This window comes from Myxine glutinosa, chromosome 9 (genome assembly GCF_964187855.1).
Source record: "Myxine glutinosa chromosome 9, kmMyxGlut1.1, whole genome shotgun sequence".
In the NCBI taxonomy this organism is placed as follows: domain Eukaryota; kingdom Metazoa; phylum Chordata; class Myxini; order Myxiniformes; family Myxinidae; genus Myxine; species Myxine glutinosa.
In genome coordinates, this window is record NC_136269.1 from 141,151,728 (window position 1) to 141,170,124 (window position 18,397).

At 41.8% G+C, this 18,397-nt stretch overlaps 1 protein-coding gene across 1 annotated transcript in view; it reads left to right on the forward strand.

Moving 5' to 3' along the window:
- Positions 1 to 18,397, forward strand: part of LOC137434762 (sodium-dependent noradrenaline transporter-like) — a 179,667-nt gene that overhangs the window by 108,558 nt on the left and 52,712 nt on the right. The window contains exons 5-9 of the mRNA XM_068127875.2: positions 1 to 26; positions 10,638 to 10,741; positions 12,765 to 12,889; positions 16,365 to 16,477; positions 16,651 to 16,779. The exon at positions 1 to 26 is cut by the window's left edge and continues 109 nt beyond it. Coding sequence (XP_067983976.1) covers positions 1 to 26; positions 10,638 to 10,741; positions 12,765 to 12,889; positions 16,365 to 16,477; positions 16,651 to 16,779 — 497 coding nt within the window. The remainder of the gene's footprint in view (positions 27 to 10,637; positions 10,742 to 12,764; positions 12,890 to 16,364; positions 16,478 to 16,650; positions 16,780 to 18,397) is intronic.

Genomic DNA, 18,397 nt, shown 5'->3' on the forward strand with positions numbered 1-18,397 from the left:
AGATCGACAAACTCCTCGACCCTATGGTACGTTTTCAGGATTTATTTCGCATTAAATATAAAAATCACAATGTTATCAAATGCACATCATTCTCATGACTTCATTATCTGGTCGCCTTGAGTCAATTGCTCCGAATGAAGAATAAAGAACTCGTCTACATGGTGAAAGACCTCATCATCTACATTAATGTACGATCCAGAGAGTCTATGTTAGACTACGTATCTTACTCTTACATCTACATTATTGTACGATCCAGAGAGTCTATGTTAGACTACGAGTCTTACTCTTACATCTGCATTATTGTACGATCCAGAGAGTCGATGTGAGACCACGAGTCGTACTCTTACATCTGCATTATTGTACGATCCAGAGAGTCGATGTTGACCACGAATCTTACTCTTACATCTGCATTATTGTACGATCAGAGAGTCCATGTTAGACCACGAGTCATACTCTTACATCTGCATTATTGTACGATCAGAGAGTCTATGTTAGACCACGAATCTTACTCTTATGTCTGCATTGTTGTATGATACAGAGAGTCTCCGTTAGACCACGAGTCTTACTCTTACATCTGCATTATTGTACGAACCAGAGAGTCTATGTTAGACCACGAATCTTACTCTTACATCTGCATTGTTGTACGATCCAGAGAGTCCATGTTAGACCACGAATCTTACTCTTACATCTGCATTGTTGTACGATCCAGAGAGTCCAAGTTAGACCACGAATCTTACTCTTACATCTGCATTATTGTACGATCCAGAGAGTCCATGATAGACCACGAATCTTACTCTTACATCTGCATTATTGTACGATACAGAGAGTCCAAGTTAGACCACGAATCCTACTCTTACATCTGTATTATTGTATGATCCAGAGAGTCTATGTTAGACCACGAATCTTACTCTTACATCTGTATTATTGTATGATACAGAGAGTCGCTGTTAGACCACGAGTCATACTCTTACATCTGCATTATTGTACGATCCAGAGAGTCTCTGTTAGACCACGAGTCATACTCTAACTTCTGGATTATTGTACGATCCAGAGAGTCTCTGTTAGACCACGAATCTTACTCTTACATCTGCATTATTGTACGATCCAGAGAGTCTATGTTAGACCACGAGTCTTACTCTTCACTTACATCTGCATTATTGTACGATCAGAGAGTCCATGTTAGACCACGAGTCATAATCTTACATCTGCATTATTGTACGATCCAGAGAGTCTATGTTAGACCACGAATCTTACTCTTACATCTGCATTATTGTACGATCCAGAGAGTCTATGTTAGACCACGAGTCTTACTCTTCACTTACATCTGCATTATTGTACGATCAGAGAGTCCATGTTAGACGACGAGTCTTACTCTTACATCTGCATTATTGTACGATCAGAGAGTCCATGTTAGACCACGAATCTTACTCTCACATCTGCATTATTGTACGATCCAGAGAGTCTATGCTAGACCATGAGTCATACTCTTACATCTGCATTATTGTATGATACAGAGAGTCGCTGTTAGACCACGAATCTTACTCTTACATCTGTATTATTGTATGATACAGAGAGTCTGTTAGACCATGAGTCTTACTCTTACATCTGCATTGTTGTATGATCCAGAGAGTCTATGTTAGACCACGAATCTTACTCTTACATCTGTATTATTGTATGATACAGAGAGTCCATGTTAGACCACGAATCTTACTCTTACATCTGCATTATTGTATGATCCAGAGAGTATATGTTAGACCACGAATCTTACTCTTACATCTGCATTATTGTATGATCCAGAGAGTCTATGTTAGACCACGAATCTTACTCTTACATCTGTATTATTGTATGATACAGAGAGTCTGTTAGACCACGAGTCTTACTCTTACATCTGCATTATTGTATGATCCAGAGAGTCTATGTTAGACCACGAATCTTACTCTTACATCTCTATTATTGTATGATACAGAGAGTCCATGTTAGATCACGAATCTTACTCTCACATCTGCATTATTGTACGATCCAGAGAGTATGTTAGACCACAAATCTTACTCTTACATCTGCATTATTGTACGATCCAGAGAGTCTATGTTAGACCACGAATCTTACTCTTACATCTGTATTATTGTATGATACAGAGAGTCCATGTTAGACCACGAATCTTACTCTTACATCTGCATTATTGTATGATCCTGAGAGTCTATGTTAGACCACGAATCTTACTCTTACATCTGTATTATTGTATGATCCAGAGAGTCTATGTTAGACCACGAATCTTACTCTTACATCTGCATTATTGTATGATCCAGAGAGTCTATGTTAGACCACGAATCTTACTCTTACATCTGCATTATTATATGATCCAGAGAGTCTATGTTAGACCACGAATCTTACTCTTACATCTGCATTATTGTATGATCCAGAGAGTCTATGTTAGACCACGAATCTTACTCTTACATCTGCATTATTGTATGATACAGAGAGTCGCTGTTAGACCACGAGTCATACTCTTACATCTGGATTATTGTACGATCCAGAGAGTCTCTGTTAGACCACGAATCTTACTCTTACATCTGCATTGTTGTATGATACCGAGAGTCTCTGTTAGACCACGAATCTTACTCTTACATCTGCATTATTGTACGATCCAGAGAGTCTATGTTAGACCACGAGTCTTACTCTTCACTTGCATCTGCATTATTGTACGATCAGAGAGTCCATGTTAGACCACGAGTCATAATCTTACATCTGCATTATTGTACGATCCAGAGAGTCTATGTTAGATCACGAGTCTTACTCTTCACTTACATCTGCATTATTGTACGATCAGAGAGTCCATGTTAGACCACGAGTCATACTCTTACATCTGCATTATTGTACGATCCAGAGAGTCTATGTTAGACTACGAGTCTTACTCTTACATCTGCATTATTGTACGATCAGAGAGTCCATGTTAGACCACGAATCTTACTCTTACGTCTGCATTATTGTACGATCAGAGAGTCTATGCTAGACCACGAGTCTTACTTTTACATCTGCATTATTGTACGATCCAGAGAGTCTATGCTAGACCATGAGTCATACTCTTACATCTGCATTATTGTACGATCAGAGAGTCTATGTTAGACCACGAATCTTACTCTGACATATGCATTATTGTACGATCAGAGAGTCCAAGTTAGACCACGAGTCTTACTCTTACATCTGCATTATTGTATGATACAGAGAGTCTCTCTTAGACCACGAATCTTACTCTTACATCTGCATTATTGTACGATCCAGAGAGTCTATGTTAGACCACGAATCTTACTCTTACATCTGCATTATTGTATGATCCAGAGAGTCTATGTTAGACCACGAATCTTACTCTTACATCTGTATTATTGTATGATACAGAGAGTCGCTGTTAGACCACGAGACATACTCTTACATCTGCATTATTGTACGATCAGAGAGTCCATGTTAGACCACGAATCTTACTCTTACATCTGCATTATTGTATGATCCAGAGAGTCTATGTTAGACCACGAATCTTACTCTTACATCTGTATTATTGTATGATACAGAGAGTCGCTGTTAGACCACGAGTCATACTCTTACATCTGCATTATTGTACGATCCAGAGAGTCTATGTTAGATTACGAGTCTTACTCTTACATCTGCATTATTGTACGATCCAGAGAGTCTATGTTAGACCACGAATCTTACTCTTACATCTGCATTATTGTACGATCCAGAGAGTCTATGTTGGACCACGAATCTTACTCTTACATCTGCATTATTGTACGATCCAGAGAGTCTATGTTGGACCACGAATCTTACTCTTACATCTGCAATATTGTACGATGCAGAGAGTCTATGTTAACCACGAATCTTACTCTTACATCTGCATTATTGTATGATCCAGAGAGTCTATGTTAACCACGAATCTTACTCTTACATCTGCATTATTGTACGATCCAGAGAGTCTATGTTAGACCACGAATCTTACTCTTACATCTGCATTATTGTACGATCCAGAGAGTCTATGTTAACCACGAATCTTACTCTTACATCTGCATTATTGTACGATCCAGAGAGTCTATGTTAGACCACGAATCTTACTCTTACATCTGCATTATTGTACGATCCAGAGAGTCTATGTTAGACCACGAATCTTACTTACATCTGCATTACTGTATGATACAGAGAGACCATGTTAGACCACGAATCTTACTCTTACATCTGCATTGTTGTATGATACAGAGAGTCTCTGTTAGACCACGAATCTTACTCTGACATCTGCATTGTTGTATGATCCAGAGAGTCCATGTTAGACCACGAATCTTACTCTTACATCTGCATTATTGTATGATACAGAGAGTCTATGTTAACCACGAATCTTACTCTTACATCTGCATTATTGTACGATCCAGAGAGTCTATGTTAGACCACGAATCTTACTCTTACATCTGCATTGTTGTATGATCCAGAGAGTCCATGTTAGACCACGAATCTTACTCTTACATCTGCATTATTGTATGATACAGAGAGTCCAAGTTAGACCACGAATCTTACTCTTACATCTGCAATATTGTACGATCCAGAGAGTCTATGTTAACCACGAATCTTACTCTTACATCTGCATTGTTGTATGATACAGAGAGTCTCTGTTAGACCACGAATCTTACTCTTACATCTGCATTATTGTATGATACAGAGAGTCCAAGTTAGACCACGAGTCTTACTCTTACATCTGCATTATTGTATGATACAGAGAGACCATGTTAGACCACGAATCTTACTCTTACATCTGCAATATTGTACGATCCAGAGAGTCTATGTTAACCACGAATCTTACTCTGACATCTGCATTGTTGTATGATCCAGAGAGTCCATGTTAGACCACGAATCTTACTCTTACATCTGCATTATTGTATGATACAGAGAGTCCAAGTTAGACCACGAGTCTTACTCTTACATCTGCATTATTGTATGATACAGAGAGACCATGTTAGACCACGAATCTTACTCTTACATCTGCATTGTTGTATGATCCAGAGAGTCCATGTTAGACCACGAATCTTACTCTTACATCTGCATTATTGTATGATCAGAGAGTCCAAGTTAGACCACGAGTCTTACTCTTACATCTGCATTATTGTATGATACAGAGAGTCTCTCTTAGACCACGAATCTTACTCTTACATGTGCATTATTGTACGATCAGAGAGTCCATGTTAGACCACGAGTCTTACTCTTCACTTACATCTGCATTATTGTACGATCAGAGAGTCCATGTTAGACCACGAGTCAAAATCTTACATCTGCATTCTTGTACGATCCAGAGAGTCTATGTTAGACCACGAGTCTTACTGTTCACTTACATCTGCATTATTGTACGATCAGAGAGTCCATGTTAGACCACGAATCTTACTCTTACATCTGCATTATTGTACGATCCAGAGAGTCTCTGTTAGACCACGAATCTTACTCTAACATCTGCATTATTGTACGATCAGAGAGTCCATGTTAGACCACGAGTCTTACCCTTACATCTGCATTATTGTACGATCAGAGAGTCTATGTTAGATCACGAGTCTTACTCTTACATCTGCATTATTGTACGATCAGAGAGTCCATGTTAGACCACGAATCTTACTCTTACATCTGCATTATTGTACGATCCAGAGAGTCGATGTGAGACCACGAGTCGTACTCTTACATCTGCATTATTGTACGATCCAGAGAGTCGATGTTAGACCACGAATCTTACTCTTACATCTGCATTATTGTACGATCAGAGAGTCCATGTTAGACCACGAGTCATACTCTTACATCTGCATTATTGTACGATCAGAGAGTCTATGATAGACCACGAATCTTACTCTTATGTCTGCATTGTTGTATGATACAGAGAGTCTCCGTTAGACCACGAGTCTTACTCTTACATCTGCATTGTTGTACGATCCAGAGAGTCCATGTTAGACCACGAATCTTACTCTTACATCTGCATTGTTGTACGATCCTGAGAGTCCAAGTTAGACCACGAATCTTACTCTTACATCTGTATTATTGTATGATCCAGAGAGTCTATGTTAGACCACGAATCTTACTCTTACATCTGCATTATTGTACGATCCAGAGAGTCCAAGTTAGACCACGAATCTTACTCTTACATCTGTATTATTGTATGATACAGAGAGTCGCTGTTAGACCACGAATCTTACTCTTACATCTGTATTATTGTATGATCCAGAGAGTCTATGTTAGACCACGAATTTTACTCTTACATCTGCATTATTGTACGATCCAGAGAGTCCAAGTTAGACCACGAATCTTACTCTTACATCTGCATTATTGTACGATCCAGAGAGTCCAAGTTAGACCACGAATCTTACTCTTACATCTGTATTATTGTATGATCCAGAGAGTCTGTTAGACCACGAATCCTACTCTTACATCTGCATTATTGTACGATCAGAGAGTCTATGTTAGACCACGAATCTTACTCTTACATCTGTATTATTGTATGATACAGAGAGTCCATGATAGACCACGAATCTTACTCTTACATCTGTATTATTGTATGATACAGAGAGTCCATGATAGACCACGAATCTTACTCTTACATCTGCATTATTGTACGATCAGAGAGTCTATGTTAGACCACGAATCTTACTCTTACATCTGTATTATTGTATGATACAGAGAGTCCATGATAGACCACGAATCTTACTCTTACATCTGCATTATTGTACGATCAGAGAGTCCATGTTAGACCACGAATCTTACTCTTACATCTGCATTATTGTACGATCAGAGAGTCCATGTTAGACAACGAATCTTACTCTTACATCTGTATTATTGTATGATACAGAGAGTCGCTGTTAGACCACGAGTCATACTCTTACATCTGTATTATTGTATGATCCAGAGAGTCTATGTTAGACCACGAATCTTACTCTTACATCTGTATTATTGTATGATACAGAGAGTCCATGATAGACCACGAATCTTACTCTTACATCTGCATTATTGTACGATCAGAGAGTCCATGTTAGACCACGAATCTTACTCTTACATCTGCATTATTGTACGATCCAGAGAGTCGATGTTAGACCACGAATCTTACTCTTACATCTGCATTATTGTACGATCAGAGAGTCCATGTTAGACAACGAATCTTACTCTTACATCTGCATTATTGTACGATCCAGAGAGTCTATGTTAGATTACGAGTCTTACTCTTACATCTGCATTATTGTACGATCCAGAGAGTCTATGTTAACCACGAATCTTACTCTAACATCTGCATTATTGCACGATCCAGAGAGTCTATGTTAGACCACGAATCTTACTCTTACATCTGCATTATTGTACGATCCAGAGAATCTATGTTAGACCACGAATCTTACTCTAACATCTGGATTATTGTATGATACAGAGAGTCTATGTTAGACCACGAATCATACTCTAACATCTGCATTGTTGTACGATCCAGAGAGTCCATGTTAGACCACGAATCATACTCTAACATCTGCATTGTTGTACGATCCAGAGAGTCCATGTTAGACCACGAATCGTACTCTAACATCTGCATTGTTGTACGATCCAGAGAGTCCATGTTAGACCACGAATCATACTCTAACATCTGCATTGTTGTACGATCCAGAGAGTCCATGTTAGACCACGAATCGTACTCTAACATCTGCATTGTTGTACGATCCAGAGAGTCTATGTTAGACCACGAATCATACTCTTACATCTGTATTATTGTACGATCCAGAGAGTCTAGGTTAGACCACGAATCATACTCTTACATCTGCATTATTGTACGATCCAGAGAGTCTATGTTAACTACGAATCTTACTCTTACATCTGCATTGATGTACGATCCAGAGAGTCCATGTTAGACCACGAATCTTACTCTTACATCTGCATTATTGCACGATCCAGAGTCCATGTTAGACCACGAATCATACTCTTACATCTGCATTATTGTACGATCCAGAGAGTCTATGTTAACTACGAATCTTACTCTTACATCTGCATTATTGTACGATCCAGAGTCCATGTTAGACCACGAATCTTACTGTTACATCTGCATTATTGTACGATCCAGAGAGTCTATGTTAGACCACGAATCTTACTCTTACATCTGCATTATTGTACGATCCAGAGAGTCCATGTTAGACCACGAATCTTACTCTTACATCTGCATTATTGTACGATCCAGAGAGTCCATGTTAGACCACGAATCTTACTCTTACATTTGCATTATTGTACGATCCAGAGAGTCCATGTTAGACCACGAATCTTACTCTTACATCTGCATTATTGTACGATCCAGAGAGTCCATGTTAGACCACGAATCTTACTCTTACATCTGCATTATTGTACGATCCAGAGAGTCTATGTTAGACCACGAATCTTACTCTTACATTTGCATTATTGTACGATCCAGAGAGTCGCTGTTAGACCACGAATCTTACTCTTACATTTGCATTATTGTACGATCCAGAGAGTCCATGTTAGACCACGAATCTTACTCTTACATCTGCATTATTGTACGATCCAGAGAGTCCATGTTAGACCACGAATCTTACTCTTACATCTGCATTATTGTACGATCCAGAGAGTCTATGTTAGACCACGAATCTTACTCTTACATCTGCATTATTGTACGATCCAGAGAGTCCATGTTAGACCACGAATCTTACTCTTACATCTGCATTATTGTACGATCCAGAGAGTCCATGTTAGACCACGAATCTTACTCTTACATCTGCATTATTGTACGATCCAGAGAGTCTATGTTGGACCACGAATCTTACTCTTACATTTGCATTATTGTACGATCCAGAGAGTCTATTTTAGACCACGAATCTTACTCTTACATCTGCATTATTGTACGATCCAGAGAGTCCATGTTAGACCACGAATCTTACTCTTACATCTGCATTATTGTACGATCCAGAGAGTCTATGTTAGACCACGAATCTTACTCTTACATCTGCATTATTGTACGATCCAGAGAGTCTATGTTGGACCACGAATCTTACTCTTACATCTGCATTATTGTACGATCCAGAGAGTCTATGTTGGACACGTAGTTCGTCCAAGGCGCAAATCCCCCTTGTCGGGAGTAGTGAGGGAGAAGGTTTGTAATTGCTACAACCTCCATCATGTGACCTGTCAAGTTTGCTTGCGATTGGATAAGTAACGATCGAATCTTTCACGGTCAAAAAAGCACCGACAGACGGATGGACACCAAGTTGTGTGTCCCAGTGTGATTTTGGTGAAGATCTGGATCTGAGAATTTTTACGTCATTCTTCACTATCCAGTGATGTGGCCAAAAATATTTTAGCACGATATCTCAAAAGGTTGTGGACGTATTCGGACAAAACTAGATGGATGAATTGGGTGGGCATGTGGCAAGAACAATCATCATGATCATAATCATGATCATCATCATCATCATTTTACGGTCATCATCACCATGCTTGCATGTGTAAGCCATGATGTACCTAATGTCCGCTTTCCAGGCCGCACGATCCATTGCGATATCCCTCTTGTTGGACCTTTAACTCTGAGATCATCTTTCAGCAGCTCATTCCATGTTTTCCTCAGATGACCTCCAGCTCTCCATCCATTGACATTCATATTTATACACCTCTTCACACAGCTGTCGTCTCCCATCCTTTCCACGTGTCTGAACCACCTCAACCTAACCCTACACATAACCCCACTCATGCGCTCTCACCCTAACCTATCTCTTAATTGCACATTTCGTTTCCTGTCCTTCAGTGTCACATGATACATCCATCTCATCATTCTCGTTGTTCATCCTCTTTTGATCGCCAAGGTTTCACTGTCAATAGGGGAAACATTGGGGATTGATGTCAATAGGGGAAACAACTCCCTAAACTTCCTCTAACCACGTCTAACTCTTACAATCACTGCTGCCTCTGCACCACCAACTGCACCACCAACTGCACCAATCATATCACCAAGTTAACAACATTTATCTACACATTCCAGGGATATGTCCCCAACAACTAATCTTTCCACTGACTGGTGCCACTTGTTCACCTGTGCAGACAGCACATTTAAAGTCAGGTACCACCTGCAGTTATCCCCTCGTGCCTCTACACCTCTTGCGCGCCTAGCAGTTACAATATTTATGCAATATCGAGTTGCTACCTGCACATTTTTTTTTAAACAGACAGCACAGGGCTACCTTCCCCTTTTTCTCACAGTTCTGGGCCACCTTCCCCTTTTTCCCACAGTTCTGGGCCACCTTCCCCTTTTTTCACAGTTACCTGGTGCAGGACATCTCACAGTACAGGACATTACATATGTTTGCATTATTTGTATAAATAAATAATTAATGAGCAATAACCAGAAAATCACCAAATGGGCCTATTATCACAATATCGGGTACCTGTACCTTATTTTGACTCCACGAAGAATGACATTCAGATTGCTCCACATCGCGAATACGTCAACTCGACATTTGACCTGAGATTAGTTGGTCTCGAGACTGATCAGCCAAAGTTTCTGGAAAATTGACCCGAGACGACGTCGTTAAGAGCAGAGGCCTGCATTAAATGGAGGCTGAAGGCCTTGTTTCCCATTGTCCCCGTGCTGTGTGCAGGTGTGGATCGCCGCGGCCAATCAGATCTTCTTCTCGCTCGGCGCAGGCTTTGGGGTCCTCATTGCATTTGCCAGCTACAACAAGTTCGACAACAAATGCTATTGGTACTGATGCTGTTCAATGGCCAACATCAGTCGCTTTGCGGAGTTTGGCACTCCTCAGTTGCTTTACAGAGTTTGGCATTCCTCAGTTGATTTGTGTAGTTTGGCACTCCTCAGTTGCTTTGCAGAGTTTGGCATTCCTCAGTTGGTTTGTGCAGTTTGGCACTCCTCAGTTGCTTTGCAGAGTTTGGCATTCCTCAGTTGATTTGTGCAGTTTGGCACTCCTCAATTGCTTTGCAGAGTTTGGCATTCCTCAGTTGATTTGAGGAGTTGGGCACTCCTCAGTTGCTTTGCAGAGTTTGGCATTCCTCATTTGATTTGTACAGTTTGGCACTCCTCAGTTGCTTTGCAGAGTTTGACATTCCTCAGTTGATTTGTGCAGTTTGGCACTCCTCAGTTGCTTTGCAGAGTTTGGCATTCCTCAGTTGATTTGCGGAGTTGGGCACTCCTTGGCCGCTTTGCGGAGTTTGTCACGCTTCGGTTGCTTTGTGGAGTTGGGCACTCCTTGGCCGCTTTGCGGAGTTTGTCACGCTTCGGTTGCTTTGTGGAGTTGGGCACTCCTTGACCATTTTGCGGAGTTTGGCACGCTTCGGTTGCTTTGCAGAGTTTGGCATTCCTCAGTTGGTTTGTGCAGTTTGGCACTCCTCAGTTGCTTTGCAGAGTTTGGCATTCCTCAGTTGGTTTGTCCAGTTTGGCACTCCACAGTTGCTTTGCAGAGTTTGGCATTCCTCAGTTGGTTTGTGCAGTTTGGCATTCCTCAGTTGCTTTGCAGAGTTTGGCATTCCTCAGTTGATTTGCGGAGTTGGGCACTCCTTGGCCGCTTTGCGGAGTTTGGCATTCCTCAGTTGGTTTGTGCAGTTTGGCACTCCTCAGTTGCTTTGCAGAATTTGGTATTCCTCAGTTGATTTGTGCAGTTTGGCACTCCTCAGTTGCTTTGCAGAGTTTGGCATTCCTCAGTTGATTTGCGGAGTTGGGCACTCCTTGGCCGCTTTGCGGAGTTTGTCACGCTTCGGTTGCTTTGTGGAGTTGGGCACTCCTTGACCGTTTTGCGGAGTTTGGCACGCTTCGGTTGCTTTGTGGAGTTGGGCACTCCTTGACCGTTTTGCGGAGTTTGGCACGCTTCGGTTGCTTTGTGGAGTTGGGCACCCCTCGGTTCATTTAAACAGCAAAACGTTCCTCTTGCGGTTCAGTTCAGCGCGAGGTTTCACTGAGCAATGCTAAATTTGCTTGGGGTCTAAAACCTATATTTCGACACAGAGATCAACTTTCTATGGCATTTACTTTAGGAGATACGGTCATTTGACGAAATGCCTTAGAAGCGGCTATTTAGGGGTAGGGTTGACATTGGGTTACAGTGGGCCCCATGGGCATCATACATGGCCCTGATGTATCAATATGAAAATTGGATTGCTCAGAGCACTTAATGAGGAAACTTTTGGCCAAATTTGATAGCTCTACTTACAATATTGGGTGAATGAGAAACCATCAAACTTTGGGCTACTTTTAAACTGAAAGCGATTTTTTGCTAAGGTTAAGTAAAATATGGCCATTTTGTACCGCAAACCAAGGTTTAGGGCGATGAATCATGCTAAAAGGTTGTTAGCAATACCCAAGCAATAAAAAATAAATCAAAATGAATAATTTATGGATGCTTAATAATGATTTATTCCATGAAACTCCATAACCATCATTTCAGCCCCTTGGCGCCCAAACAAAAATCCTAGATAGGCTCTGCAGAAAAAACGTACTTGACCTGTAGGTGTTACCCAAACTTTTTCTAAATGTCTTGGCATATATAACAAGGAAATTGAAGGTTATGCTCTAAAAGAGTCATGTACACAAACTCCCCCCAGCTCAAGGACTATTGAGTGTACGAGTATATCGAATAGTTCTGTGTTTCTCTAAGGGTTGGCAACTCATCCTATGACCCCCACCTCCACTCCACTTCCCCGCTCGCCCCCCCCCCCCCCCCCATCTGTCCACCACTCCTTGGTCCCCTGCTGTGCCTGCACTGTGGGTTTTGCAGGGATGCAGTAATCACCAGCTCCATCAATTGCATCACCAGCTTCTTCTCCGGTTTTGTGATCTTTTCCATCTTGGGATACATGGCCCATAAGCATGGAACAACCATCGATAAAGTTGCCACGGACGGTGAGTTAACCATTACATGAAGATCTTCCATGGATATTTGCAAATCTAATCAGCATCTTACTATAATTCACCAAATGTCTGTCCGTCCGTCCGTTCCCAGGTACCGCAAAAACGGCTGAACCGATCGGACCAAATTTTGGGTGGGTAACCCTGGGACCCCCTGGAGTAAAATAGGCTATATTGTTTTTCCAATTTTTTTCCAATTTCCAATTTTCCAGTTTTTCCAAACACGATGGAATAATATTTACCGATGTGAACAGTGATGTGGATTTTATTGAAATTCTACAAATACTGTTTCGATTTTGATGATTTGCGTGTGATACGATTTAGCGGATGTTTATATAAATCGTTTAAAATACAAAAAACCCTTCAATTTCTGATATTTTACCTTTTCATTTGGGCCTCCCAATTGAAGCCCCGCCCGTAGGGCAGGTACCGTTGCTAGTTTTGGTTAATTTTGATTTATTTTCATGATTTTAAAGATAATCAGGAAATATAAATTGTGAAAGCAAATGGATAGAAATGCCCCATGTTGTTAGTCGCAGGTGGGTCCAAGGGCTTGTGAGGTGTCCCTCATATGGCACCAGGTGGGTCTTAACAAATCTAATGGTGAAAAGGAGGCCTAGTGCCTAAACCCTCGGTGAATCTACATCCTCTCACCTGCAAGTCCTATCCACAGCTCGTTGGTGAACTCTGGTAACCGTACCTTGTGGTGAAGCGACAGATGTGGAAGGGCAGCTTCCCCCGAGAGTTAGCAAAGACTTTGTGGTATGGAAGTCTGACCTGATCATAGCAAGCATGCCACACTGGGAATGCAATGTGGAATTCATCAAAGGGTGGAGACATACTAGTTATGGTACTGACATTCGCTGCAGCTTCCGAGCCACTTGGATATCTTGGATATTCCCTGACGCAAGGATCATGCTGAAGCAGCTGAGAGAATGTGGGGCAGTTGGCGTGAGTATCCTTCACTTAAAATGAATTGTTCGAGTAGGTTGGTTGAGTCACCAATTGCGAACTTACTACCACTATTATGTGTCCAAGACTAGACATAACGAAATTTCTGCAACGATGGGAAACAGATGAAGTGGCAGGTGTAGTCACCACTGGAAGTCGTAGTCTTTACCCTGCACACAGGTGATCCATCATGAGATGAACCTGATAGCAACATCGGTAACAGGCAGGTTTTAGGATGGCCAACTGCCCTATTCAGGGATATACAGCTGGCCTGTTACACCAGAGGGGCAAATAAAAGGTAGCCCCAAAAGAAAACCTGCTGTTTGCTTGCCCAGTAGACCGCATCTTGGGCGGTGGGGAGTGACCCCAAATCAGCAGTCAGAAACAGTCAAGAAAAGCAAACAGAAAATCTGACTTCCCAGTGGAATGCTGCAATATTTATATACACTACGAGACTGGAACATCAGTCTAACAGGCTGGGATGGCGTACAGCTCTCGTGGTTCGGCAACTTGGGATGGAACGGAGTGCACGTAGCTGCCCTCAGCAAAACGCAATTGGCAAGAGAAAGCCAGTACTTGAGAACGGCTGAAGGGATCCAAGTCAAACTTGGTGCAGGTATGTATAATGATGGAAAGATGAACTGATTATTAGATTTTGGGGTCAATAGGTCAAAGGTCAGAGGTCATGTTTGGTAAAAATCCTGTTACGCAATAACATGAACCAGTGATGGGATTTTCGCCAAAGTTGGTGCAGGTATGTATAATGATGGAAAGATGAACTGATTATTAGATTTTGGGGTCAAGAGGTCAAAGGTCAGAGATCATGTTAGGTAAAAATCGTGTTACGTGATAACTTATGAACCGGTGATGGGATTTTCACCAAAGTCGGTACAAGTATGTATTATGATGCAAAGATGAACTGATTATTAGATTTTGGGGTCAACAGGTCATAGGTCAGAGGTCATGTGAGGTAAAAATCCTGTTACGCAATAACATGAACCAGTGATGGGATTTTCACCAAAGTTGGTGCAGGTATGTATAATGATGGAAAGATGAACTGATTATTAGATTTTGGGGTCAAGAGGTCAAAGGTCAGAGATCATGTTAGGTAAAAATCGTGTTACGTGATAACTTATGAACCGGTGATGGGATTTTCACCAAAGTCGGTACAAGTATGTATTATGATGCAAAGATGAACTGATTATTAGATTTTGGGGTCAAAAGGTCATAGGTCAGAGGTCATGTTAGGAGGTAAAAATGCTGTTACGCAATAACATGAACCAGCGATGGGGTTTTCACCAAAGTTGGTACAAGTATGTATTATGATGCAAAGATGATCTGATCATTAGATTTTGGGGTCACGAGGTTAAAGGTTAAATGTCTGAGTCTGTAATAGGTTTTCATTACCGCGATTACTTAAGAACAGCTGAAGGGATCGAAGTCAAACTTGGTACAAGTATGTAAAATGATGTAGAGATAAATGGATTACATTATGGGGTCAAGGGGTCAAAGGTCAGAGGTCCCAATAGGTAAACCTTTTGGTGCTGCGCTAACTTGTGAACCAGTGATGGGATTTAACCAAACTTGGTACAAGGATATATTATGATGAAAAGATGAACTGATTCGATTTTGGCATCAAAGGTCAGAGGTCAAGTCAGGTAAAAACGTGGTACTTAAGAACAACTGAAGGGATTTAAATCAAACTTGGTGCAAGTATGAAAAATGATGTAATAATGTGGACAGCGGCATATCAGTCAGCGTTGTGACGTCAGAGTGTCGTTCTAGTTACCTTGTTAATTCAAATAAACATTTTAGATTGAAAGATCATGATACATTATAAGTGAGAATGTCAATGAGTGCTTCCCCACTTTATTAGGAAGCCATCTTTCTCAAGTGGAGTTTTCCTCAACTGTTTTTTTTTTTTTTGGATACAAGATCGAGGCTCGTGTAAGAGCTCTAACATTGATCACAAAAAGACAAACTGACACATAAAACATATGATAAAGGGAGTGGGAGACAAGATGGAGAGCAGGGAAATCGGGAGATCTGTGGGAAGCAGAGGGCTTGGGGGGAGGAGGCATGGGAAGGAGGCATGGAAAGGGGGGCGGGGGGGGGGGGGATGGGAAAGGCAAAAAAAACACATGGACACTGCAAGGACTTCCAGGAAAGAAGTCGGTATTTCAAAAAAGTGGATCTGGGGTGAATTAACGAGGGTAGAAAAGATCAAGGTTTTGGATGGGGGAAGATAAGAGATGGTGGTGAACAGCTGTTTTAAAGACCTGGAGGAAGGAGTGGGATTGAAGAGAGTGAGGGAGTTTAATAAAGTTTACTTGATGGTTTACTTGATGATGAGGAGGGAGGAGTTTACTTGATGGTAAATCCACTAACTCTGTCCAAGTCTGATTGTTCTGATACTTTCAATGTTTTTTTTTTCTCCTTGAGGAGGAATGTTTTTACTGTCCTCATTTTACTTTGTGATAATAATCATAACAATATAATGTGTTTCACGTGTTTGCAGAAGCTGGCCTTGTATTCATTATCTACCCAGAAGCCATTTCTACTCTGCCAGGAGCACCCGTGTGGTCCATAGTATTTTTCATCATGCTCATCACGCTCGGTTTGGACAGTGCGGTGAGTAAAGGTCCACACTGGTCTTTATGTTTGGCTCGTTTCGTTTCACAACTGTCATGCCAAAGCCATCTGATTTCACCATTTGGTTTCGGCCGAGCACTCACTGCATTTGCACTCACAATAACGTGTCACACGTTACATTCGTCACCCTGTGGGCCCGGTGCTTTTTTCAGATGGGTGGGATGGAGGCGATCATCACAGGCCTCATGGATGATTTCCCTGTGCTGCGTCGACATCGAAAGCTCTTTACCTTGGTTGTCACTGGCACCACCTTCCTCGTGTCACACGTTTGTTTGACTAACGTGAGTCTAGCATAATGCATGTTGTATACATTCCCAAGCTCATTACCCTCGCCAGAGGAGAGGGTATTGCATTTGAGTCTGTTTTAGTCTGGGAGCCAAAGGCCTGAATTTTGGTGAACCTGGTTTTGTCGGATAAAGTTTTTTTCTTTGCTGTTTCTTGTAGCCTGGGGGTAGCTCATTAAGATTTAGGAGGGTGCCCGGTGAGATCCCTTGGGCAACTCAAGATATTAACCCCTTTATGTCCGATACGCTCAAATCCAAAATGAGAGCCTTGGATCATATTGCAAGCCAGAGCAGGACCGTCAAACTGTGGGTTGAGGTCTTGGTGAAGCCAGTATTGTTGATGATGTCATACATCAGGGCTGAACGTAAAGGGTGACTGGATTCTCCACCTAGCCACATTCCGAAAGATGATGCCTTACTACTTCGCAGCCGGCCATGTACACTATGCCAGATATGGACTCTACTACCTTTGTTCCATGGAGAAGTTTCCCCCTCATGTCCAAAGGCTTTTCTCCAGGGGCAACATGTGACACGACACATTCGTGGAATATGGAACGGCTTGTGGAGCGACCAATTTATAGAATCAACGTTCATGAGATACGGTCAATCGGTCATAGCGCAGGGGGAATCATTGGAATAACCCTGAAGTCAGAAGCCTTGAAGATCTGGGCATTGAGCCGCCACATCTGCTGTAAGATTGAGTCAGATATGAGGAAAATGGAAGAGGAGGAGACGAATACCACCACAGTTCAACTGTATCACAAGGAGGAGGCCAAGGCAAGGATAGAAGCAGACGCCAAGGACAGGGGTGGACTTCGAAAGAAACTCGACACATGCCTTCATCCATTGGATCCCAAAGCACATCCAGGGGTGAGTACTGTCAACATTATCAGCGGGAAGCTAGCTCCACCATCTGCCAATGTAGACAATGCCGTGAACATTGGAGAGGCAATGTTAGAAGATTTTGAGAAGACCTGGCCTGAGGGATTTTACAATACCATCCCCAAGAAAGTGGTGACTATGGCAGCAACAAGCAAATCTGTCCAAGTTGGTGACTCCAAAGTGTATGATCTGAATGCCATCTACTCATTACTCATCTACTCTATACTCAAGTGTCATCGCCTTGTTATCTAGTGACCGCGATATTGACGTGAAGGATGTCCTTTCCTATGAGCTTGCACCTCTCCCAACCGCAATGTTCACGAAGGATGGAATGCGGATTTGTAAAGCCAAGTCCACACTCAAGAGGTTGCTCCTGGTTGAAGTCTCCAGGAGGAATGCCGGTGATGCAAACGTCACTGTCATAGATGGATCAGCCCTTCTTTGGACCATCCATTGGCCAGCAGATGGCACAGTAGCCGATTTCATTGCGAATGTCAAGAAGCGGATAACTTCATACCTGACAGACAGTGACGTTTACCTCATCTTTGACAGGTACCATGAGTACAGTATAAAGTCCGTCACGAGGGATGGCAGGGAGACGGGGGTTAGCAGGAAACATCATCTGCTAAGGACAATGAAGCTTCCAGCCCAGAAGGTTGTCTTGTCATCTGTTGAAAACAAGAAACAGCTTATCCGAATATTATGTGATGAACTGACTCAGGACAGGCTTTTC